We start from the raw sequence: 26,056 nt of genomic DNA, 5'->3' as shown, positions 1-26,056 counted from the left end.
CTTCCTGCCGTTGTCAATCACAAGCGGATTGAGTAAGTGATAACTAACCATCCATGAAGTGATTTTTTGTATTTAACTGATTTGACTAAAACTTTATTTGATATAAAATGAATTTGGGTGGATCTTCATCGTTAACTTAGATTGTAATCATGTTGGCCCTCAAATGTTTTGACTTTTCTACATCTTTATCTTCGATTTGGAAATAGTTTAATCATTTTAAAATCAATTTAATATTTTTTTTATATTTTAATTATAATATTTATAAAAGTTATTTTTAAATATAAAAAAATGAATCAAAATATTTTCAAAACATAGAAAATTTTAGAACTATCAATTATAAACGCTGACATTGATAGACTCTTATCAGTATCTATAGTGACATTGTTAGACATTGATAGAAGTCTATCAGTGACATTGTTAGACACTAATAGAAATCTATTAGTGTCTATCAACATCTATCATTCATAGTTTCGAAATTTTACTATATTTTGTAAATATTTTTAGTAGTTTTACCATTTGAAATAATTTCCTTATTTATAATATAAAAATTGGTCTTAAATTACATACTTTAATTATTAAAAATATAATTTTGAATATGTTAATAAATATTGAGTTGTTTGAAATTTCCAATAAGGTAAATCAGTTGTTCATCAATTTCAAAAAAGTTGTTCATCGACAAAAGGCCACATATATGGACAACAATTACAACTTAGCACAATCATATTGCCATACAAAATCAAACTTCACAAAACAAGTTCTTATACCCAATAATAATAATAATAATAATAATAATAATAAATAAATAAATAAATAAATAAACAATGAAAGAAGAATAAAGATATAAATAGGCATATAAGACTATGTTTGATTTGTAATACTTTTACTATTTTATTTTGTTTTTCATTTTCGGTGCCCTCCCCTAAGTAGCAACTCTCGTTTCAAGTTCTTTCCAACAACACAGAGTGAATGAACACAAATTTGAAAGGAAACACTTATTATATTTGAATAGAACTGTTTCTAAAAAAATTTATACAAATATTGCAAAAATATTTTGTGATTGATATTTAACATATATGCCTAAAGACAGACAATTCAGGTGCATGAAATACAAACAAACAAAAAAAATTGAGAGAATGATTTAGATGGACTAGAAGTATAACTTTTAGCGAAAATAAAAAAGTTGTATCTTTAGTCCTCGTGAACCATAATTCATTAAAAAAAATATATTCAAATAAGAAGGGAGTTTGAAAAAGATCTGAAACTTTCACGGATAAAAAATATCAAATTATTTACATAAATAATAAAAAAAAAACTGATAAACATCAATAAATTTCTATCAGCGTCTATCATGATATAATTCTATTAATTTCTATTACTGATAGACACTTTAGACTTTCATTTGCCTCTACCCATCCCTATAAGAAAAGATTAAATTTTACTATTTTATATATAAATAGTTTCTTTATTTTTATATTTTTGAAAACCAATTTGACAAGTGATATGAGGAGCCTATTGTGTGAGTACTATCCATTCAACTTGGCCAATGAAAGACTTAAATTATAAACTAGTACTCTCTTAGTGGTTTATATTTTAATATTATTTGATAACATCCAACATTAAAAAGGGTACAAGTTAATTGTTCTTTCATAGCTAATAAATTTTTAAAAAGTATATCAATTTATACCCATTTTAGGATTTAAATCCCAAACTAATAGTTATATCAATATAAATCCTAAACTTTTGTATCAATTCAAACTTCGAAATTTCATTGGTGTATCAATTTAAGTTTCATAAGTGCATCCAACTAAACATCGTGAGTTTAACTTGATACACTTATGAAAGTTTAGGGTTTGAATTGATACACTTACGAAAGTTTAACGTTTAAATTGATACAATTATTAATTTAGGGTTTAAATTCATATAACTCCTAAAGTTTATAGTTTAAATTGATACAATTATTAGTTTAGGATTTAAATTGATACCACACTCAAAATTTATGAGTATAAATTGATTTTTGCACTAAATTAAATTTACACATTTATTAAGACTAAATGTGCAAAGTTCTTAATCTTCATATTTTAGTATTGACTTAAAAGTACTAAAATACCCGAAAGGACTGAAAGAATTTTGAAAACAACCCCGACCAACACCATTCCATGATTGTTATGCATAGCCAATAGGTGAAAATTTAAATACAAGAATTAGGTGAGTTTCGTTTAACTTCTCAAAATCTAATTTTGAAAATAAGTGATTTTAGAAAAAAAAAAATGATATATTTGACCATCATTAAAAATCATTCGAATTATTGATTGAAATAGTTTAAATAAAAATGATTTTTTTAAAAACATTTTTTTTTCTAATCCATTCAAAGAGACCTTAAATTTATTAATCCAATTGATTTACTAGGAGTTAATGCAAATTGATGATTGAATTTATATTTAAATTAATAGATACATTTTATTTACATTATACACAATTTGAATAAAAAAATCCTCACATGCAAAACTTAAAAGGATTTCTTTTGAGAATCATCGATATATTTATTTTAGTCCTCCATTTTGCAAATCTGAAATTTGAAAGAGTTTATGTACATTTGAGAATAAATAGAGGGATGATTTTCAAAGGTAATTATAATTTAATGTTTAAATTAATTAGCTTGTGAAAAAATGAGAGTTTAATTGACTCAAAAGTTTCACACAATCCAGGTTGAACAATTATTAGTTTAGGCTTAGTTTATGCAACCCAAAAATTTAGAGGTATAGATTTATATTTGTCATTTCTTCTACTAAAGAGTGAGGATTCGTACCACATACTTTTAGTCACTAACCTATCATATAAATTAGGTGAGTTATGTTCACTTTTTAACTTTTCTAACTTAGTCGTTTTTTAGTACAACAATTATAATTAGGGTTGGGGGATTAACTTTTTTTTCCTTTAAATTAGGTCCGACTCTATACTATGGTGTAATAAAAAAAACCTCATTTTTATTAATGCAAAGTAACATAGATTAACATATTATTTTTCAACCTAGGGGGCTCGAGATGTCCCTTAGACTAGAGTTGGCAAAATTTCTCGCGGAATCCCCGGTTTGACTGGGGATGGGATCAAATCGGGAAAAATTTTCGGGGCTCCTATCCCCGCCCCGACCTCGACCCTAATTAATCTCTGACCCCCGATTTGATATGTTTATAATGTATAGTGTTGGATTGAAGCCCAATATTAAATATCCAAATTCTAACTCTAAGTCCAAGAAGCCAAGCCCAAATTTAAAAACTTAAATAAAATCAAATTTTAATTAAAAAATGGGAATCCTAGTAGGGGAATCCCTGCGAAATGGGGAATTGGGCCTTGCGGGGACCCGTTTCCCCGATAGGAATCCACGCCCCCATCCCCACCTTCAAATGGCAGGGACAGGGGTGGGGATAGGGGAGAATTTTTCCTACATGGCCGGGGACGGGGGACGCCTCCCCTGGCCTGGCCCGGCCTCGTTGCCAACCTTACGTTAGACCTATTGTCGTTGGTTATCTGTTTAGTTTCTTATTACTATTTTTTTTAAATGCGTTTGTGGAATCTTTAAAAACAAAATCAAATTTTTGATAACGACTATTTAAAAATACTTCGAAAAAATTATTTTAAAATAAACATATAAACAGAAAATAAAAAACAAAAAAAAATTATTATCCATTAAATTTTAAATCTTTTGCAATTGAATTAATATAATTTAATAATTAAATATATCTAACAGTTATTTACCTTAGACAAAAATGTACTAATTGCCCATGTAACAGGCTTAAATGAATTTTGAGATCTTTTAAAACTTAAATTTTATAACTTTTGGTTGCTTTTATCATGAAGTGAAATTATGGAATTGCTTTGTTGGATACATGCATTGATACTCGACTCTGGCTCTCGTTATTCATTGAATTTTCTTTCATTTTTTCCATTCGTAATCCTTCTAAACACAACGAGTAGAGAGCAATGATAGTTTCTTTCTTTTTTTTAAAAAAAAAAACAAGCATTATATTAATGATGTATAAAAAAGAAAAAAGAAAATTAAAAAAGGGAGCATGAGGCAAGAATCAAACACCAACGCGGTTCATGAGTACACAGTAGAGTCAATTTCTTAATTTTACTTTGTGGCGTTGGTGGAAGCAAAAAGTTATAAAAGTAAAAAATCTATTTTCAATTTTTCAAAAGTAAAAATCTATTCCCTATTATAAATATCATAAAAATAGATGTTCAATGTTTAGTTTCTTAAAAATCATATGTCATTTTTCATATTATCCATGTGCCTTGTAATAATTGATGATTGGTGTCCATGCAAGTTCACATCTTGTCACTTTGCCTAGCATTCGGTGGATCTAAAAAGAATGTACATTGGTGAGAAATCCACTTCAAATTCCATTAATTTTCATATTATTCAATTTTATAATTTTAGTTATTTTATTTTATATTATATTATATTTATTCATTATTATTATATTATATTTTCTCTATATCCGTATTCCCGTCGTGCTCCTCAATTTCACAACACGTTATCAATACGAGCTTCTGTTGCTTCCATCGTTGAAGGTGGGTTCTAAAGATAGGTCGGTTTTTTCATTATTATAATTAATAAATTAAACGTTATTTTGCATATTTAGTACATATTAAATTTCTAATATAAATATAATATTTTGTGATAGTGTTGTCATAACGAACCTTACAAAATTATAGCTCACAATCCTTGAAATTAATGGCAATAATTATTTGTCATGGGTGCTCGATGCCGAAATTCATTTGGATGCTATGAACTTAGGAGAAACAATTAAAGAAAGAACTACGAAATCTAGTCAGGACAAAGCAAAAGTTATGATTTTCCTTCATTGTCATTTCCACGATGGATTAAAAATGGAATATCTTACAATACAAGATCCTCGTATCTTGTAGAAAAATCTAGGTATGATCATCAAAAGACAGATATTCTTCATAAAGTCCGTTATGAATGGGTGCATTCGAGGCTACAAGATTTTAAATCTTAAGTGATTACAATTCCGCATTATTCAAAATTGTTGTTACGCAGATAAAAAATTTCTAATATTGATATGTTAGAAAAGACATTTTCTAGCTTTCATGCCTCCAATATACTCCTGCAGTAGCAATATCGAGAGAAAGGTTTTAAATAATATTCTGAACTAATTTCGTGCCTTCTCGTGGCCAAACAAAATAACGAGTTTTTAATGAAAAACCACAAATCTCGACCAACTGGAACAACACCATTCTCTAAAGTGAATGTTGTGAATATTAATAATCATGGTCGAGGTCGTGACCGTGGTAGAGGAAGAAATAATTATTATTTTCGTGGTGGTCGTTCTAATCATTTAAATTTCAAAAGAACCACACAAAATGATGATCACAAAGGAAAGTTTCACAAGATAAAAGTTCAAAAAGTATTGAAAATAAAAGCTTCGGATGCGGAATGACTTGGCATTTTAGTTGACCTCTAACAAACTTCCCTAAAAGAAAAAGAGAAAAACATGGAAGCAAATTTTGCATAACGATGACATATTTGACCCATTGTTTAAGCTAAAATAGGTGTCGTAAATTCTATCTTACCCAATATAAATGAAATTTATAATACTCTAACTACAACTAAAACTAGCACGTGGCAATAGTGGAGTAAGAGGTTAATTGAATTCCAAAATGCTAAAGATTAAATAGAGGGGAGGGGAGTTGTTTGTTTTAAAGAACTAGAAACTAAGTGAAAATGTAGGAATTGATATAGGAATTTTAGCAATGAGAGAAGTAAGAGATTATGAGATAAGATTCAATTGAAAATGAAATCTTGGAGATTTTATGTAAATTAGGCAATTTTATCATTGACTAAACAAACAATCATGTAGTTAGATTATTCAATAGTTCATTAAGAATCAATTCCTAACACCATAATTAGCTAATTTGACAATTAAACCCTAATCTATGTCTTAATTGCTTCTCCTAATGACATTTCACAATTAATCCTTAAATTGCATTAAACTCATGGATTTTCTTAACCATGCCAAATCTTGAAATCAAAAGACTAAAAATTCAAGATTGATTGTATGAATGTTCTAGGTTATTTAAAGAAAAGAGAAAAAGAAGTCAACATTTTCTATCAAAACTATTAATTCTTGCAACCCTGATTACAAATTTGTTATAAAATTATGTAATTTTTGCATACAAAAATGGATTGATCTTGAGTTGTCAATTCATTCTTAATCAATTTTATTCTAAATTTCAGCAAGAACATTCAAAAGAAAGTAATTACATGAAAGAAATTTTAAGGAAAAGTCTCAGGAAAGTGTCAATCTATATAATTCTCTGAGAAAAAGGATTACCTACGCATGGATGATAAAATTCTTCAATAAATCCATTGATAGTTGCATAATTGGTACAAGGATTGAATACAAGTTGATTGAATCTCTCCAAAATTTACAAGAATAGCTCTGTAAATTCAAAGTCTCTCTTTAAAAGTTTAAGTTTTTCTTCCCTCCCTCGTTGAAAATAAAACAACGAAATTTATATCAGCAGGTGTAGTGTCACAATGTCAAGGCCAGCGTTGCAACGCTAAATCGTAAAAAAGTTAAGAAGCGTTGGGCTAACGTTGCAACACTGCACTGATGCTCGATTGTGCAAGGCGCACGCGCGCGTGCAGACTATTCCGTGAATATTCGGAGCATTGTGACCCTAGGTCAAGTGTTGCGACGCTACCCTGTTTTGCAACAAATAGATGCATTATGTCTCCAAGCATCGAGCTAGCGTCAGGTCCAGTGTTGCATTGTTGAAGTGTGTTGAATTGTTTCTCTTGAGGGGCAAAGTGGTAGTTCATCATGGATCTTCTTATTAAGTGATCTTTTGGTATTATTTGACTCGAATTAGCTTCAAATCTTCTGAAATAGCTTTGTTGAGTTGGGATTGGAGTTTACCTACAAAAATAGACACCAGCAAATAATTATAATAGAATTTAGGGTTTTATCATAGAAAAGATAGTCTTTTACAAGACCTATCACCCATCCCACATGACAACTTTTGATGTGACTTCTTTGAATCTCCTAAAGAAAAGATTGGCAGGGTTAATAGAACATCAAGTGTTTTTTTTTTTTTTAACTTTGAGGATATATAGACTTGATGTTGTTGTTTTCTTTTATCTATCTTCATGTTTTTCTAGTAGCTTTTATATATTTTAAGTGTTGTTTTTCTTATTGTAATTATTTTCTTTTAATGAAAAATATCGATCATTTTCATATATTGAGTGTTTAAAAAATGAGCAAAGAATATATATGTTTGGCAGACAGTGCAACTACACATACAATACTTACAAATAAAAAATACTTTTCCAAATTGACAATGCTGAAAGAAAAAGTAAATACAATATTAGGTTCTGCAAACTTGATCAAAGGTTTTAGAAAAGCAAATATTATTTTGCCTAAAAGAACAAAATTTACAATTGATAATGCATTGTTCTCTAGTTAATCAAAGAGAAATCTTCTAAGTTTTAAAGATATACGTTGCAATGGTTATGATATTGAGACTGATAGTAAGAATTATGTGGAATATCTATATATTATCTCTACTATCTCAAATGAAAAATGTATATTGGAAAAAATGTCTGCTTTATCTTATGGATTGTATTATACTTGTATACGAATAATCGAAACATATGCAAAAATGAACTTGAAGTTCATGAATCCAGACATATTTACAATTTGAGTCATTCAGAATCTATAATGATTAGGAGAATTATTGAGAATTCAAATGGACACCCATTGAAGAACCATAAGATTCTTCAATCAAATGAACTATCATGTGATGCTTGCTCTCAAGGCAAATTAATAATTAGACCATTACTAGCTAAAGTGGAGACTGAATCACCTGCATTTTTAGAACGAATTCATGGTGATATATATGGACTTATTAACCCACCAAGTGGACCATTTAGATATTTTATGGTATTAACAAATGCATCCAGTATATGGTCACACATGTGCTTATTATCAAGTCGAAATTTTGCATTTGAAATATTATTTGCTCAAATAATTAAGCTAAAAGTACAATTTCCTGATTATACAATTAGGACTATCCGTCTTGATAATGTTGGTGAATTTACATCCCAAGTTTTTTATAATTATTGTATGTCAACTGGGGTAAGTGTTGAACATCCTTAACTCATATTCATACACAAAATGGTTTAGCAGAATCATTCATAAAACGTTTACAATTAATTGCAAGACCACTACTTATGAGAGTTAAGCTTCCTTCATCTGTAAAGTGACATGTTATTTTGCATGCAACATCACTTGTACGCATTAGACTGACTTACCATAAGTACTCGCCATTACAATTAGCTTATGGTTATGAGTCAAATATTTCTCATATGAGAATTCTTGGGTGTGCAGTATATGTTCCAGTTGCTCCATCACAACACACTAAGATGGGTCTTCAAAGAAGGTTACAAATATATGTTGGATATGATTCCCCATCAATTATTAAATATCTTAAACCCCTGACGGGTGATGTATTTATTGCACAATTTGTTGATTGCCATTTTAATGAGACATTTTCCAATATTAGGGGGAGGAATTAGGAATTTGGAAAAGGGAATTACATGGAATGTATCGTTATTGTCTCATTTAGATCCTCGTACAGATCAATGTGAACTTGAAGTACAGAAAATAATTCATTTGCAAAATATAGCAAATCAATTACCAGATGCATTTATAAATGCAAAGAAAGTAAATAAGTCACACATACCAGCTGCAAATGTTCCATAACAAATTGATATCCTAACACAACAAGTTGTCGCTAATGAGTCTAGAACACGCAAGAAATGTGGTAGACCAGTGGGTTGCAAAGATAAAAATCCTAGAAAACGAAAAATAATTAATAGTAAAAAATACTTGGTTGATGATATAATACCCATGAAAAAAATCCTCGACATGACTAACGAGGAAAGTGAAATACTTAAAGATAATAATTAGATTTCAATAAATTATGTCATGACAGGAAAAATATGAAATCAAACTAATGTAGTTATTGATAATATTTTTGCATATAATGTTGCTCTTGATATATATATGAAAATGAGGATCTTAAATCAAAATCTATTGAAGAATGTCGACATAGAAAATATTAGCTTCAGTGGAAAGAAACAATCAAGACAGAATTAAACTCACTTTCAAAACGACAGGTTTTTGGACCAGTAGTTCAAACACGAACCTGTGGGATATAAATGGGTATTTGTGAGAAAAAAAAACGAGGTCACGAGATACAAAGCAAAACTAATTGCATAAGGTTTTTCTCAAATATCTGGTATTGATATGAGGAGACATATTCTCCAATGGTAGATACAATTACACTAAGATATCTAATTGGTTTGACTGTGTATAAAAGTTTGGATATGCATCTTATGGATGTAGTCACAATATATTTATATGGATCTCTTGATAATGATATTTATATGTGAATCCCATAAGGATCTAAGGTACCTGAAACATATACATCAAATTTTCAAGAATGATATTCAATAAAGTTACAAATATCACTATATGGAATAAAACAATCAGAACGGATGTGGTACAAATCGCCTGAGTGGATATTTATTGAAAGAAGAATATCAAAATAATCCAATATATCTGTGTGTTTTTATAAATAAATAACAATCAGGATTTGCTATTATAATTGTATATGTTGATGACTTGAATATAATTGGAACTCCTGAAGAGCGTTTAAATGAAATAAAATATCTTAAAAAGGAATTCGAAATGAAAGATCTCGGAAAAACAAAATTTTGCTTTGGTTTGTGAATTGAGCATAATAGAAGGAGTATTTATTCACCAGTCGATTTATATAGAATTTTTTTTAAAAGACTTTATATGGATAGAGCACATCCGTTAAATATTCCAATGGAAGTCCGTTCATTGCATATAAAGAAAGATATATTTTGACCTTGAAAAGATAATGAAGAACTTCTTGGTCCTAAAGTACCATATCTTAGGGCAATTGGTGTACTTATATATCTTGCTAATAATACAAAATTAGATATTGCATTTTCAGTAAATTTAATAGCTAGATATAGTTCTTAAAGACACTGGAACGAAATTAAGCATATACTCCGTTATCTTCGAAGAACAATCAATAAGGGGTTGTTTTATTCAAATAAATCAAATTTTGATCTAGCTGGTTATGCAGAAAACTATATCTCAAACAGGTTATCTGTTCACATGTGGAGGAACTGCTATATCATGGCAATCGGTGAAACACCATAATGACCACTTCCTCAAATCATGCTAAAATTCTTGCAATTCACGAGGCTAGTTGAGAATGTGTATGACCAAGGCCAATGACTCAACACATTCGTGAAACGTGTGACTTGTCTTCTAATAAAAATCTTCCAACAATATTATACGAAGACAATACCAGTCCAAATCAAATGAGGTTATATTAAAAAAGATAAAACAAAACATATTTCACCGAACCTTTTCTACACTCATGATCTTGAAGATAATGACGACATCACCGTATAACAAATTTGTTCGAAAGATAACCTCTTAGACTTATTTACAAAGCCATAGATCTTAAAGTGATGTTTTTGTAAGGGAGAATAAATATATTGTATTATTTTAAGAGTATGTATTATATGAAATATGTACTTTTTTTCCTTCCTTAGGTTTTTTCTAGTAAGATTTTAACGAAACATATTATATATATATATATGGACCTGTCTCTTATACACATCTAGATGTGTATAAGAGACAGATCTAAGGCATAGTATTATAAATATCATAAAAATAGATGCCCAATGCTCAACGTCTTAAAAGCGTAATAGTTCATGCTTGGTGTCCATGTAAGTCCACATCCTACTTGTCACTTTTCTTATAAATAATGACATTCGGTGGATCTCAAAAGAAGCACATTGGTGAAAAATCCACTTCAAAATTCTATCATATGATCCAATTTTATAATTTTAGTTATTTTATGTTATATTATAATTATTTATTATTATATTATATTTTATCTTATTGGATTAAAGGAAAATAAAAGCCACCAAGGTCCATCCACGGTAGCCGAAAAAAGACCAAAAATTCTGACGCTTCACGGAAGAGCATAGCAGCAAGAATAATTCGCAACACAACACCAAACTAAGAAGAAACCAGACCCAGAAAAACCAGTCATTCCCCATTCAACCATTATCGAATTTCAGTGCAAGAAGCCAGAAATTTTCCCTCTCGGCCTCCCAAGGTTCTTCATCGGACGGGGAATAAGGCGATCCCCATGGCTTTCAACCAAACCGACAATCGTCTTTGAAGATCGAACCGAGCTTCTTCACCCCAGACCATGGAGCTTGAGGTATCTGAACCCACCTCAAATTTCGTCGATAAGAGTAAGAGGAAAAATTTTGAGGGCCGAACTGGTGATCGGGTTCGTGTGAAGAAGACGACCTTGCAGGCTGTGCTGGAGCAGTGTCAGAGAGCTCTTGAATCGCTGAATGATTCCGACGGCGAGGGGAATGATGTGGATGAAGACGAAGATGATCGGCTCGGTGAGGGTTCCGGGTCTTTGCGCAGTGACCAGGAAGCCGACGAGGTATGGGTTTTTTTCTATGATTCTAAAATTTTATGGTTTTGGGGGTTTTTAGCTCGGAATTATTGTACTGTATATCTGGGTTTGGATAAGTTAGCACAATGATTACGAGATGCTGTTTGAGGTTTTTAATTGGGAATTATTGGCTGAAAGTTTGGGTTGATTTCTGCGGTATCTGATTTAGAAGAATTTAGCATTATGATTGTGAAGATGCTATGTGAGTGGTTTCTAAAAACAGGAACTTCATTGCGTTTCTCTTATTTGTTTTCCGCTGCTATGTGAGATTGAATATACCATATGAGATAAACAACTTCTGATTTTGATCTATTAGCTTATGGTAGTTTCTCATCTGCTATTGAATTGAAGTTACTTTCTTTGGATGCCTCCACAATTCAAGTTGTACTTTTTGCTGATTCAGCTTCGGGATGTTATACTGTTTATACAGTGCTGAGTATTGGGGGTAAGATTGATTTGAAGTTGCCTTTAACGATTGGTTTGAAGTTACCTGGAAGCAATTCATAATGAAAATGTTTTTATGTTCACTTTGTTTTCCTTTGTTCTCTCTCTCTCTCTCTCTCTCCCTCACCAGGTTCTGTATATTTCTTGTTCCATCGAAGTCTTTTATGCATGTAATGGCCATCAGGGATGGGAGTGGTCACGTTGATGGGACATTTTATTTTCATTTTTTGGAAGTGTAGTTTACAGCAACTCAACTAAATATACCTTATTTAGAGAAAATGTGAAATATAACGACTTCTTAAGGTGTTTTTTGTGGATATTGGAACCACGTGCTAATTCAAGTAATATCATTAATTTGCGGGAAAGCGTGTAATACAACAACCTCTTAAGGCCTTATTCCTGGAAAGTGGTAACTAGGATCCTCCCTCCATATTTCTTAGAAAGAGGACTGTTATTGAAAAAATGGAAAGTTTCATTCACCTATATAAAACTCCATGGATAACCCCTCCAATTATCATTAATCAAAAGGGGGTTGGCGGTACTCATAAAACTTAGCTATTACCTACATGATAAGTTTTTGGATGGAGTTAGATGTCTGAATTTCTTTTTACATGGGTTTCATGCTGTTTCATGTATGGAATTTGGAATCAATTTCTACTTTAAATATTATGATCCATGGCACTGACTTGAAGACACCTTTCTGCAGTTGTGTGATCTTCTTAAATCTAAAGTTGAATGCCGTGACTTTCTTGAAAAGCTAGAGGATGCTCAAGCATCAGTTCCGCAAAATACATTAGGTATGTCTTCAGATCTTAATCATGGCTTTATTAAGGAATTCCAACCAGACAGTAGTTGTCCCTTCGGGGACATCCGATAAAATTGGAACATACTGTAATTTATGCTTGTGAAGGTAGAAATTTAGGTTTTACTGGACCATATCCTTTGAGATAAAAGTATTGTTTTATCTATGGCATGATTGATGGATTATTATTATTCATTTCATTTGATTTTTATTACTTCTTTTATTTGTAATGGTAGAAGAATGTAGTTCTTGGGATTTGGTCAGTGACGTGGACCTATGGGAAAGTGGTGATGCTCTAGATCAAGAAGGTTATGTCGTTGTGAAGCAAGAGGATATAGTTGATGGTATTGCTTGTTTCATGGCTGCCTACTTATTGTCCTTAAAGGAAACCAAGGTACATCACAATGGCTCTCTCTCTCTCTTTCTCATACATGCACAAGCACACAGAACTCACGCATGCATACATGTAGAAAAAGGAACAGTCTTCTAGTTATACATATTGTATGATGACATCTATGATCTTAAAAAGGTATTTTATATTACTTAATTATTTCTTGTCGCCCATCTCTTCTCAAATTCTCTTTCTTCTCTCTACCTACTAAGACTCGAACTTGCGACCAAAGAGTAATCTGAAAATCAGACTATCCTCTAAGCCAGCAGCGCTATGAGACTGTTCGGTGAAGACATCTATGATCTTTTGCCAAGATAATTAATAAGTATTAGAGTCTATGGTTGAAGTTTGAGAAATTTGGGTGGTTGCTAGTTTTAAGTGTCTTGGTTTACAATAACCCAAGACACGGAAAACCTCGTATTATTTAATCTGCTTCCTCCTGCAGTGCCTTACATGAGAGGTTTTTTTTTACTTCAGCTCTTTTCTGTTGTTCCTTGATGGGGATTGATTTTTTTTTTTTTTTTTTTACACCAGTTGCTGGATGTTTTAGGCCTGGAGATGTACACCATACTTTTTTTATATCAATGAACCTGTTCATGCTTCTGAAGTTTGTCTTTGTTTATAATATGAATGATGTGTCTAGCTCTTAATATAGATAAGGTAAGAGGTATTGTTGGATAAAGGAATGGTTCAAAGCTATTTAGAATTGGCAGAGTTCAACCATCATGGATAGTGAGTAGAAGGAAAAGTTGGTAATGGTTTCTGAGCTCATGGTTCAAAGTTTTGTGACAATCTATTTTAATATACCAAAAGTTTCCAATTCTAAATGTCATTTGGTTCAACAGTTGGATGGTAGTCCCATGTGATTAGCTGAGATGTCCGGAAGTTCCAGACTTCTACAGCTATTGAAGAAAAGTCATGATAAGCTATATCAATATGGTTAATATTAAGTAAAATTTGGGAGTGTGATTTGTGGAGTTTTAGTTATCTTTGAGTTTTATGTTTCGGTAGTTGTTGGAGTCAAATAGAATTGTCTATTTTCTTTGTCTAAACCAAATGAAGAAGGTTTTTCCTCCTGATTGGATTGCTTTTTAATATCTCGTGTCTGATTTGGGGATTTTGAAATTTCTAGATTGGAAAGACTGATAACATTGAGTTCACACCACCACCCAATTTTTCTAGAAACATGATACTCAGAGTTCTGTTTCCTTATCCCAATTCTCCAATGTTGTTGTGATTGTTATTTGAGTTCTTTGTCTAAAAAAAGGATTGAAGATCACTACGGTAACTCTTTTGGCTACTCTTTTGTAATTATTTTAATGGGAACAAAGGATATTATTCAAAACGGGGCAAAGCCACAACAAAACAACCTAACTGTCAAGGAGATAAGGCATCTCCTTTCCCAATGGAAGGGTTACAAAAAGACCTTTAAATCTAAGTTAACAGTGTCTAAAGAATAGTTACAGAAGACCTTTCAATCTAAGTTAACAGTGTCTAAAGAATAGTTACAAAACAACATGTGTTGAGCACTCCAACTATGAGCCGTAAACTGTTCCTCTAGAGTCTACTTATGTATTGGTGATTTTCATTTTAAATGTTGTTGCCATTTATGGTTCTGACTGTGTTGGGTGAAATGAATAATAAGGATCATGATATCCACAAAAACAACCCATTTTTGTTGTACTGATGCCTGTCCTGATTCTGGTTTATAAATTATAATACTCATCGAGTTCCTGTAAATAACAAAAAGAGAGTAGCAACTAGCAATTTATGTTTCATATCTATCTTGTCTTAAAAGAGTCGTTATTTCTATGAGCTATGAGCCTACCAACAACTTTTTCATTGGTTCTTGCAGGAATTGTCACCTAACCAACTTCAAAATGGTGAGTCTTGCCGCGTTTTCTTGTTGACATGATGGTTTTAGATTTCAGTAGGCCCGATCAATGTTGCTGAGCTCAGTAATGTGGGCTTGTCACAAAATGGGGGCATTCAAATGGTTGGAAGCTGCTTCGACCCATCGGGTAGGGTATCTGGAGACTGTCCATCAGCCCACCCGTTCCAAGTAGAACCCAAACAATGTTGTGGGTGGAAATGTTCAGAGGGTCTATGTCAATTTTTTATCAAATATTTTTAGTCTCTCCACGTTGGAGTTCAGATTATTGCTTTAAGCATCTTGGTTCTGGTCTGATTAACTCTTGAATATCATGCAGCCCTTTGCAAAACATTCTCAGTGAAGAAGAGAAAAGGAAAACTCCGGAAGGCATGGGATGGAAGCAAGGTCATTTATAACGTGGCATCCTGGGGAGCTACTGCAGTTGGGTATGTTAATCAACTGGTTCTTCTGAATAATATCATATAAAAGAAATTCTTGCATTTCTGTTCCCTTGCATTTCTGTTCCCACTAAGACAATTAAACTGGTGTTGCTTGATGTGTTCCCTTCAACGGTTCTTGATGTAATTTAGTACAACAAATGTGGAGTAGGAAGATTTAAACCTCTAGCCTCAAGCAGGAGTAGATGCTATTTGCTATCGAGTTATGTTCATGTTGGCAAATCTTGATATTGTTTGCATCAAGAATTGCCCATATATGTGGCAATTTGATTCCACCAGTTGGACCGCATAACATTGTCCTTGAATTTCTTTGCTTCATGTATTCATGTTCACACTAATATAGATAATATGTACGTACATCAGCTTAACATTTTGAATTTCCTCTTTTGGAACTGGAAAATGAAAATTTTTCTTCTTCTGATATTTGCGACTGATATTGCACAGGCTATACCAGAACCCTGTGATTCTAAATGCTGCTTCTAAAGCCTTCTGGACCTCCTGCCAAGTAATATCAAAGCTTCTCTAATATAACTTGTGTCGTTCCCATTGTAAATATGCTCTGCTCAAATGCAGTATCTGAAAAACAAAAAAAAATTGTTGTTCTTTGGGTTTATTCTTTCATGTCTCAGATTGATTAATTCCTTGAAGAATACACTCTCTTGTAAATATCTATTTCTTCTGTTAGGATCATGTCATTTGGATGAAAATTTCTGTATTTATGCTAGCGACTATTATTTGTACTTGCTCCCATATGGAAGCAAGCACTGCAATTGATTATGATTTGATAGAGATCTATGGTTTCCAAATTAAGATCCTTATGTGCTTTCTGGCTATCTATGAATTGGATGTCTGGTTTACTTTGCTTTCTTGGATGCTACTGTATTGTCTTCAGGACTGTTATAACCACAAAAATTTTCGACAATTTTTTGACATATTAATTTCATTTGTTTTAAGAAAATATATTTTTCTCATTTTTCATGTTGCTAATCTTGAAAAAAGATTCGCCACATGTGCGAGGATTTTGTAAGTTGTGACTGACATCAACTTGGATGGTCCAAGATTATGATGCCGATAGTTTCATGTGAGGTTGTAGCATTTTTGGAAGTATATATATGTATATAAACAAAAGTTTAGTCTCGAGCTTGGTATACCCTCTATTTCCTAGAGGTTGGAAGTTCAATCATTCTACCCGTAGTAGTATTAAAATTTTTTGTTTGTTTGTTTGGTCTTTTGAAATTTAAAAATGTTTAATTGAACGATACTTTTAGTTTTTTGTCAAATAAAGTTTTTGAGATATTCCTAACTTTTAAAATCAATTGATCCTGTGGTTTAAAATTGAATTTTATGTTTAATGTGATTTTAGACTTTCAATTTTGTGTCTAATGTGAATTTTAAAAAATGTTAGGTTAAATTGTAAATTTAGTTCCTATGGTTTGGAGAAAGTTAGAAGTTAGTCTTTGAGGTCTATAATTACAATTTAGTTCTAATAGTTTGATAAAATCTTTATAAATTTTATTATCAAACTTAAAATGTTAAATAGATCAAGGACATATCATACGTAAAATTAAATATTAAAAAATTTATTGGACATAAAATTGACAGTTTAGAAATTAAACTTATAATTTAATATATTCATAGGGGTTGTAAATGGTAATTTATTTTTTAAAAATATGGTAGTTACTACGGTACAAATAATGTGAAATCATAGTGTTTTTAGTATAACAATTACAAGAATAAGGGATTTGCGATTTCCAAATTACCCTCCAAGCTCATTTTGGCAAATCATGGTTAATTAAGAATTTTGTGAGCTAAAAACGTAAATGTTTCTCTCTTTTTTTTTTTAAAAAAAAATATTATTTTAGTACAATCAGATGTAGAGTAATTCAAACCACAAATATTATGATTACTAATACACTCGTACCAATTGAGCTATGTTCAATTTATTAACCTTAATGATATTGTAGAATTAATATTTGTGGGTTCTATATTAGTGATATTGTGCATTAAAATGCTAAAGTTATAGAACCAATCATAGTTGATTAGTAAACTAATTCTGTTGGCCGTTTCAATAATAATATTTAAAACATTACTTCAATTCAATTTATTTAAGGAAAAAGTTATATATATTATTTATTTATCATACATTAGAATTAGAGATAAGCCGTACATGGAAGCCGTAAATGGAAGCAATGAAAAGATGAACAAAGGAATGCAAAAAATCTTTTTATTTGGGATTATGTCCTTATTGATAAGTGAATGAGAATGCGTCATGTCATGTCTGTGGCCATAGTCTTTTTGGTTTTTAACGCCAATCTTTCCAAAACAAAATTAAACATTGACATAAGAAATTATAAATGCAAATAGTATTCCATAAGGTTTGGAATGAGAAAAGATTGTGACAGGTTGGATATTAAGGAATAGTTTGTTGCTTGAATTATGATAGCAAAAATCTGTAGTAGATTACACTGACATGTTTAGAACAAACCATTTTGCTTTGGAAAGATTTCCAAAATTATTCAAGGTCATATTTTCAAATTATATTTATTTTCTCTCAATTTTTTTTATACAATGATTTTCATATTTTTAAAGTTAATTCTTAACCAATTTTTGAAAACAATAACAGGTTTTTTAAAACATTGATAAGAAGTAAATAACAAAGAAAAGAAACCTAGAGAAGGAATGAATACTTGTACACTTAACTTATTTTAAAAAACAAAAAACTAAGACCCCATTTGGTTGGAAATTATTTATTTTTTTATTTTTGAAAATTCTTGTGCTTCCAAATTTCTTCTTTTGTTATCTATTTTTTGACCGATGGTTTAAAAAAATCAAGTCAAATTTTGAAAACTAAGAAAGCAACTTTTAAAAACTTATTTTTTTTAAAAAAATTTGACTAAGAATTCAACAATTATACTTCAGAAATATGCAAATCATTGTAAGAAATGAAAAAAAAATAATTAACTTTCAGGAAACCAAAAACAAAAAAACGAAATAGATACCAAACAAGACTTTTTTACTTACCATGTTTGTATTACAAAATTTCTAATTGAAAATGTCTCAACACCCTTCTATTTTCATGTGCAATTATATATAATAAATATTTCGATTAGAGCGTCCGAAGATCGAATCCTCGTTCTTTATAAGAATTCTTCTTCGATAAAACTTCACAAGTTCAACTAAATTACATTTGCCAGTCGTGTTGGCTTATATCTTGAAGCCAAGATATTTTTATCCTATCCTGTGTTTGGGAATAAGAAATGAGTATTGATATTGGGGCAAAAAGAAAAAGCTCTTCATAAAAATTATTTTCGATTATTCCAGTAATCGAACTCTGAAAGCCTGACTGACATGAACAGCAAAAAAGTATTTTAAATTTTATTAAGAGATCCAAACAGCATGATATATGAGAACATTACTGCCGTTTTTGAGGCTAAGCATACAAATCGTCAACATTACACTCTCCAAGAAATACCTTAATGCTACGTGGTGAGCCACAACTGCCTTCAGCAATCAGTGCTCTATCATTGGCAGCCATGTGAGCAATAATCTTGTAAATCATTTCAATCTGTAGTGACATAACATATATGAGCTTAAGTCAGCAAAGAGTATATGTGGTTCAAAGAGTTCATTAAATGAATACAGAACTACTTACATCCTCAGGAGCATGACAACGTTCAGCTACTTCATCAAGTGTCAATGGTTCCACAGGTTCTTTACAGCTGAGAGAAACAGACAGACAGAATCCCAATTATCACAGAGGCTTAAAAATAACATTTTTCCTGCAGGGGTAGCCGTTGCAGAAACAAAGAGAGACTAGGCTGATCAGGAAATTGCCTAGCGAACACTATAGAGAGCGGCGTTTCCAAAAATTTGTGTGGTCTTTCTAAAACTTGATGCTACTAGAAATGGATAGTCCAATGATCTGTTAGACCTCCAATCTTCAAAGAATGTTTTAGATCCGCTTTATTCAGCACTTTCTCTTGGTGTAAAGACATACAGGTCATAGTTTCTCTTTTCTCATTTCAAATTGGAAACATCTTGTGTACTCCATTTGGTAGGGCCCCTTTTGTTCTCCATTGATATTTCATACAATCAATGATAGTCTCTTATCCAAAAAAGATCGGTTAGACCTCCAATACTGAAGGTTTATCCTAAGAAGGGCAAAAAGGGAATTGTGGCTGTTTCTAACGTTTAGAAGTGCCAACTTTTAGAGTTTTAGCTAGTATCCTTATTGGTGTTTTTTAGTTGGGGCTCGGGAGTTATAACTCCTTTAGCCAGTTATGTTTGCTTTGGTTCATTTCCCGTGTTTTTGCTCAGAGAAGGGATATCTTGAATTTTGTGTAGCGGAGAGATAGTTGACCCTCTCCAACGGTTAACTACTGGTTAAATTTTCTTGTGTTATTAGTGGAATTGATAGGGATTCCTAGTCAGTATCTTATATAAGAAAATGGTGCATTACATGACAAAATTTGGGTCTATCAAAGAGATCATACCTGGCCTCATTAAGCACTGCCAAGACACGCTTTTGGAGAGCAAGCACTTCCCCTGCAGCTTTCTTCCCAGCTTCCACACCTGAGATTGCATTTGACCGATGCAGAAGCAGAATTGAGGCGAGGATCATAAACCAATTAATTTTGCAAAGTTAATTATAAGGAGCCAAAATGAGGGCACATAAAGACATAAATACTGGATATAAGGAAAAAGATTGAAATTTATACTAAAGAAATATTGTATCTACCAGGTTGATGGTATGCATTAATGTTGATAATGCTGGCATATAATCCAACTGCTCTTTCATAAAGTGCTACCATTGCGCCTACGGATCTAGGAGTCACTTCTTGAACAGTGACTGAGATGGACTCCCTATCATTAGCATAGAGTGCAGATCTTGTTCCCTGAACAAGCCTCAAACAATTAACAAGGGCAAAGAATCAAAGTCTTTTGAGAGGACAAAACAATTGAACTAAGCATTTGTTAGAAGCAAGAAATAGTAAGATTAGCACGTGTCCTCGTAAACCTAACCTGTAGCATACCAAAAAGGTAGTCACCACATGTAACACCTGGCTCAAGCTCCCAGTCATGACCAGGGGGCCTATCACGCAGCACTTCGATAAATGTCACAAAGAAATTATGTACGCCTTCTCTCAATTGTTGAATATAGCTGCATAAAGTTAATTGCATTAGGCGACTACACCTTGGCATGGTCTTCATTACAAGGTATATAAATTCCAAAAACTAGTATGAAATCTCACGCATGTTGATCTGTACTCCCTTTGTTTCCATATACTGTAAGTCCCTGATTAACCTATGGAAAGAAGTGAATTTAGTAAACCATATTATTATTCAGTGCAACTTTTATATTAATAATCATTCCAAGGATGGTTTACAGCAACAATGGAATAGTATGCTTGTAAATCTTTTATAGTCATGTCAATGGAAGCAAATCTAATGATTGCAAAGGTTGAATATGAAACACATATCAAGTTGTGTCCAAAATGCATACAAACCCTTCTCAATATCAATTTGTTCATCATGGGAATGATTACAAAAAAAATCAAATTTCCAACATTCATATCAACTGTCCTTTGGGGTTTCAGGCAGGTAATACGCAATGGTTTTTATACTTTTTATTTTGTCAAGAAACGGCAATAGTTTTCATATCTCTCTGACTTTTTCCCATTTGATAAACCAAAATACCAAAAGATTAATATTCCTAAATGTTGCAGATACCCGATTTCCATCAAGGTCAAACTCTTTTCCAAGGGATTCCATGACCAGTTGCTGCAAATAACGGCTAAACAATAACAGGCTATCCTTGTACGGAAGGACAACCATATCCTGAAGAAAGCAAACAGGAAAAAATTAATATGGTCAAATAGTAGCAACAAGTTTCAAGACTATAGAATAAAGAGGCAAGATTGCCAATTACCTTAGATCCTACCCCATCAGAAGCCCAATACCAGCACAAAGCAAGCAATGCTGCGGGATTATTTCTAATCTGAACAACAGATGATGCAACATAAGTGTTTTATTATTTGATAGCAAAGGAGCAGCCGGTATCCTGTGTAAATCATAAAGTGAAAACAAAAACTGGAGTAGGAAAACAATCAAGAAACGTAAAAGTGCTCTTTTTGGGATAATCCAGCCACTCCAGTAGAAATTTACCATTAAAGTAGCAAATAAGATTTCTAGCAAACCCAGTTCAAAGAAGAAACTAAAAGTAAAATGGATCAAAGAATAAGACTTCTGCATGTGAGATAAGTTATTTCTTCTTTCTTTCCATCAAGAGAATTAAAAATCAAGGAAATTTTCTCACCTCAGTTGATCTAGTTGCCTCGTCCATCAAAGAAGCACCAGCAAGCATTTCTCGAATGTCAATTCCCTGTTGTAAGCTTCACTTGTAAGGGCAAGCCAAAAGATGGTGAAGTCATGGGTTTAAATACTTAAAAGTCACCAACCTGAAGTGCAGCTGGAAGCAAACCAACAGCAGACATTTCCGATGTTCTACCACCCACCCAATCAAACATTGGGAACCTGGCTAACCATCCCTCAATCCTTGCAGTGTTATCCAGCAATGAATTTTCTTGTGTTACCGCAACACCCTAGGTAAAAGACCAAGTGTTGGGTCATAATTGAAAGCTTATGGTAGAGAAAGTAAAACCATCTGTATATATAAGACTAAAAGAACTTAAATGGAAATTTTTTTAATTTAAAATTAAAAAAAACAATGATAAAAAAAGGGGACTAACTTGAACACACTTTCCTTTAAAAATTATATTTTTGGTCATATCTAGAATTGTAAAATTAAGCGAATGAAACATCAATAAAGAAGATAATGAAAATGCAGAGCCAAGGAATGGATCATTGGGGCTAATTTTACTTCCAGATATTTGACCAAATTTTCAGTCTAGACTACAGTCAACGCCTTGGAGCTCAAACATGAAATGTTTGAAATGAAGGAACGAATGATTTTAGACAAGCTCTACGAGAATGCACTGAAATTTTGTATATTAATTTCCTGAAGCACTAGATGATTACAAAAAGAAGATGGGAAGCTTAGTTCTTGTTTCAAAAGAAGCATACGATGATTACGCCTGACTCTTGAGTATGGAAATGCAAGAAAAACTTGTTTAAAAAATTTGGTGATCTAGAGATGCGGTGTATCTATTTAAACATCAGAGAATGCAAGTCAATTTACATCCAAACAGTGATTAAGAAGTATGTTACCATGATCTATAATTACAATTAGAAACTAACACATGAGAGAATCTCCAGAACACTTGGAAAAGAAAGAGAAAACTAATACTAGCAGAAAGAAAAACCTGAGATCAAAACCTGTTTTGCAAAATCCAAGCCAGCCTCGCGGAAAGCCTTCTGTACTTCCAGTAAACCATTTCTAGTTTCAGGAGTGCCTCCACTCTGAGAACAAGGCAAATACATTAAATTGGCAACATTTCCAATAATGTGCAAACCTGTGTCTGCGAAAATATGTGACAGCATACTACTTGATCATGGGGGAGGGACTATTGGTAACCTTTCCACCCACTTATGGGGTAAGCCTAATTGGATCTGTAAGGAATGGCTCCAAAGGGATGGGCCCAAACAAAATAGGCTCGGGGAGTACACTCTAAGACTTCGTCCTGAGTGATTTATAGGAATAAATAGGTCTCTTTCATATCAGCTTCACATAAATTGGAACCAGCACAAGAGGTCCTAGGTCCAAGTCCCTCAGATGCACTTTGGAAGGGTACTCTTCTAAAGAGACAAGAAGGATGTACCCAATTAGGTTCACGTTCGTATAAAATGATGGGCCCAGATCGAGTGAGTTTAAAAAGTGTGCCCGCCCTTAGGCTGGTTTATTCCTGCCCGCCATTAGGCTGGTTCATGGGAATAACTAATATATTAGAATAGATTGCCCCTTTCCTATCAGTCGTCGCTTTCGGAAGAATTGGTTCATTTATTTTGCAATAGTAAAACAAGGCTTCAATAATTTAAACATAGTCCAAGCATTTTGCTATATGGAGCCTGCCTTCCAATTTAACTCTACTAAGAGCTATTCAAGCTGATATCAATCTCTTCCCCACGCATTACTTATAGCATGAAAGAAAGGTAAAAGAGAAAATATTGCTGACCTTTGAAATCACTATTACGAGAGTTGTTTCCAATTCGTGTCCTAGTTGTGCAATCTGATGATCAATTCCTGCTGGGTCTGTATTGTCAATAAATCTTATCTGCCATAAAGATGAAGAAACAAATAAGAAATTGAATATCCAATAGAATATTAATATTACATGACAAAATTATAGCGGGTATCTCCTGTGATTTATATTAGATGCAAAATTCAATATAATTGCAATAGTCATTACAATTACAATGGTATTGAGAAAGATCCTCAGCAGCATACTTTCTTGTAGGTTCCTTTAAGCTACCATGAGTGACAGCATACTAGATATCAGTTGGTCCTCCTAGCATTTAATTTACACTAGAAAGGTTCCTCACCTATAACATGTCTTGTCCCAATTAAATATCTCTAATCAAATTATTTAAAAAGGAAAAAAAAAGGCGCATTTCTTCCCCTGATTAGCAACCTACATATGGTTGCTCCCTGCCGAAATAATAACCTTGTATTTTCAAAGATAGTGAAGTTAAAGATGAAGCAAAATCATTACCAATGATCAACTCAAATACCTTAAGTGGAGGATTATCCGGAGCCAATGCCTCAGCCACAAACTGCGGACCAAGAGCCGATCCTCCAATCCCAACAGAAAGTATCTGGGTAAAACGGCTGTTGGGAGAAGATGGGGGCTTAATCTGCATTGTACATTGTGAAGGGAATTAACATATCCGGCAAGGGGAACACAGTAAAGACGAACAATACTTTAAACGTTCTTCAGAACTAGGAATGAAATTATATAGTCCAGAATCAAAAAAGTTAACAGATAAGGAAAACTATATGGCTAGATATCTCATATCAAACAACACTAGTATATCCTGATTCCCTGAACCCTTTTTACCCTTCGGCTGAATCATACTGGTAATCCACACTTCTTCTATCCAACTCGTAATTACAAATATTAATTTAAGAACACTAGAGCAGTTGATTTAACATTTAAAATTTGTCTAAAATCTGTTCGTACTCGAACAACTTTTTAGCGATTTCCCCCCTTTACATTACTCCAAATCTTTTAATCTCCCAATACCAACGCATTAATATCATGCATTGTAGGTTTAATTGAAGAATCATACCGCTGATTATATCGGAGGCCAAGGGAAATAAAAAAAAAAAAACATCACAGAAAAAGCCAAGGGAGACGAATGCCATGAAAGCTCACCTTACCGCTGATGATATCGTCTGCAAATTTGCACACAGCATCTAAAGTATTATTAATCTGCGACTTCAAAAACGAATTAGGCGCGAGCTCAGAGTTCCTCAACCAATAATGCCCAACCATGCGTCCTTCATCTGGATTAGCAATCGCACCCTTCTCAAGCGACTCCATAGCCTTAAACGCCTCTTGAAACCGAGGCTCCATTTCCGCTAAGAACTCATCCGAGAAACCAATCCGACTTACATCCAAAAACAATCCAAGCTCCTTATGCTGGTAAAGCCAGTCAACGTACCTACTCCAGAGAGCGTGAGGATCTTTCTCCAACCCTTTCTTCCCTTTCTTAACACCTCCATCAGCAGCTGACAATTCAACTGAGATCTCTTTAGCCACTGAGTGAGCAGTACCAACACCCAATCTACTGTCATTGAGCTTCCCGCGAATCGGAAACGAGAGTGAATCTTTGCGCAATGACCCAGTAGCTCCAAGAAAAAGGATCTTGGATTGAGGCTTCAAAGATGGAGAAGAAGAGCAAATGCCGGAAATGGAAGCCATGGAAAGAGATGAACCGGTGATTTTCAAGATGGGTGATTACAAATATCTTTAAAGAGATCTTTTGATCATTCCATTTGGCTCTGTACCAATACCAATGTTTTTGGGCGAGCCGAGATGAATGAAACGGAAGAAATTTAGAAGAAAGAGTGTAATGGAAAGAGGTTTTGAGTTGGTTGGGTTCGCATGGTGTGCTTGTGCGGGCGGCGGTGTAAAAGCCTCACACGTTAACTCGTTCGCATTTGGCAACTTGACTAACTTACTATAATGCCCCTGCTTTGTTCATAATACTACGAAATTGCCATCCGATTCGGATATTCCTTTAAAATTGCCAACTGTCATGTGCGGACCGTTCTGTTTAGGACACCTGACCGCTGTTTTCTCTATTGCGAAATTTTACATGACTACATCTTTTATATTTATCTTTTTTTTTTTTCAATTTAAACCGTCTAAATGAGTTTTTTATTTTTAGTTTTTAAAATTAATGTATAAACATGGAAAAATTAAAAGGATATTGTCTTTTTAGAAACTATTTAGGAAAATATTGTTGTTTTCAAACTATTTGTAAAAATATTGTTGTTTTTTTTTTTTAAAAAA

The 26,056-nt window shown here is 32.7% G+C and overlaps 2 protein-coding genes across 3 annotated transcripts; one reads left to right on the top strand and one right to left on the bottom strand.

Moving 5' to 3' along the window:
- The first annotated feature begins 11,059 nt into the window (after positions 1 to 11,059).
- LOC120076332 lies at positions 11,060 to 16,387 on the top strand. 2 transcript variants are annotated; one of them, XM_039030127.1, is made up of 6 exons: positions 11,060 to 11,601; positions 12,764 to 12,854; positions 13,099 to 13,253; positions 15,106 to 15,133; positions 15,461 to 15,569; positions 16,026 to 16,387. In XM_039030127.1, the coding sequence occupies exons 1-6, from the start codon at positions 11,353 to 11,355 to the stop codon at positions 16,105 to 16,107; spliced, it is 714 nt and encodes a 237-aa protein (XP_038886055.1). In that variant the 5' UTR covers positions 11,060 to 11,352; the 3' UTR covers positions 16,108 to 16,387. The 2 variants fall into 2 exon arrangements, with proteins under 2 accessions (XP_038886055.1, XP_038886054.1); XM_039030126.1 differs by having other exon boundaries at positions 11,061 to 11,601; positions 13,096 to 13,253; positions 16,026 to 16,370.
- Positions 16,388 to 18,851: 2,464 nt separating this feature from the next.
- Positions 18,852 to 25,462, bottom strand: LOC120075958 (glucose-6-phosphate isomerase 1, chloroplastic). Its single transcript, XM_039029719.1, has 14 exons — positions 24,914 to 25,462; positions 24,270 to 24,392; positions 23,714 to 23,812; positions 22,917 to 23,000; positions 22,040 to 22,183; positions 21,898 to 21,963; positions 21,511 to 21,579; positions 21,312 to 21,419; positions 20,834 to 20,886; positions 20,604 to 20,742; positions 20,320 to 20,476; positions 20,075 to 20,153; positions 19,234 to 19,300; positions 18,852 to 19,146 (listed from the first exon to the last, which is right to left on the bottom strand). The coding sequence occupies exons 1-14, from the start codon at positions 25,460 to 25,462 to the stop codon at positions 19,012 to 19,014; spliced, it is 1,872 nt and encodes a 623-aa protein (XP_038885647.1). The 3' UTR covers positions 18,852 to 19,011.
- Positions 25,463 to 26,056: the final 594 nt, after the last annotated feature.

This window comes from Benincasa hispida, chromosome 4 (genome assembly GCF_009727055.1).
Source record: "Benincasa hispida cultivar B227 chromosome 4, ASM972705v1, whole genome shotgun sequence".
Lineage (NCBI taxonomy): Eukaryota > Viridiplantae > Streptophyta > Magnoliopsida > Cucurbitales > Cucurbitaceae > Benincasa > Benincasa hispida.
The sequence above is the reverse complement of the archived record's forward strand: the minus strand, read 5'-3'. Positions and strand labels throughout refer to the sequence as shown.

Coding starts and splice junctions, on each gene's coding strand:
- LOC120076332 (XM_039030126.1), top strand. CDS start 11,353: ATGGAGCTTGAGGTATCTGAACCCACCTCAAATTTCGTCGATAAGAGT. Junction 12,855..13,095: donor AGTTCCGCAAAATACATTAG/GTATGTCTTCAG, acceptor TTGTAATGGTAG/AAGAATGTAGTTCTTGGGAT. Junction 15,570..16,025: donor TGGGGAGCTACTGCAGTTGG/GTATGTTAATCA, acceptor GATATTGCACAG/GCTATACCAGAACCCTGTGA.
- LOC120075958 (XM_039029719.1), bottom strand. CDS start 25,462: ATGGCTTCCATTTCCGGCATTTGCTCTTCTTCTCCATCTTTGAAGCCT. Junction 23,001..23,713: donor TCGTAATAGTGATTTCAAAG/GTCAGCAATATT, acceptor CCTTGTTCTCAG/AGTGGAGGCACTCCTGAAAC. Junction 20,477..20,603: donor ACCTTTTTGGTATGCTACAG/GTTAGGTTTACG, acceptor AGGCTTGTTCAG/GGAACAAGATCTGCACTCTA.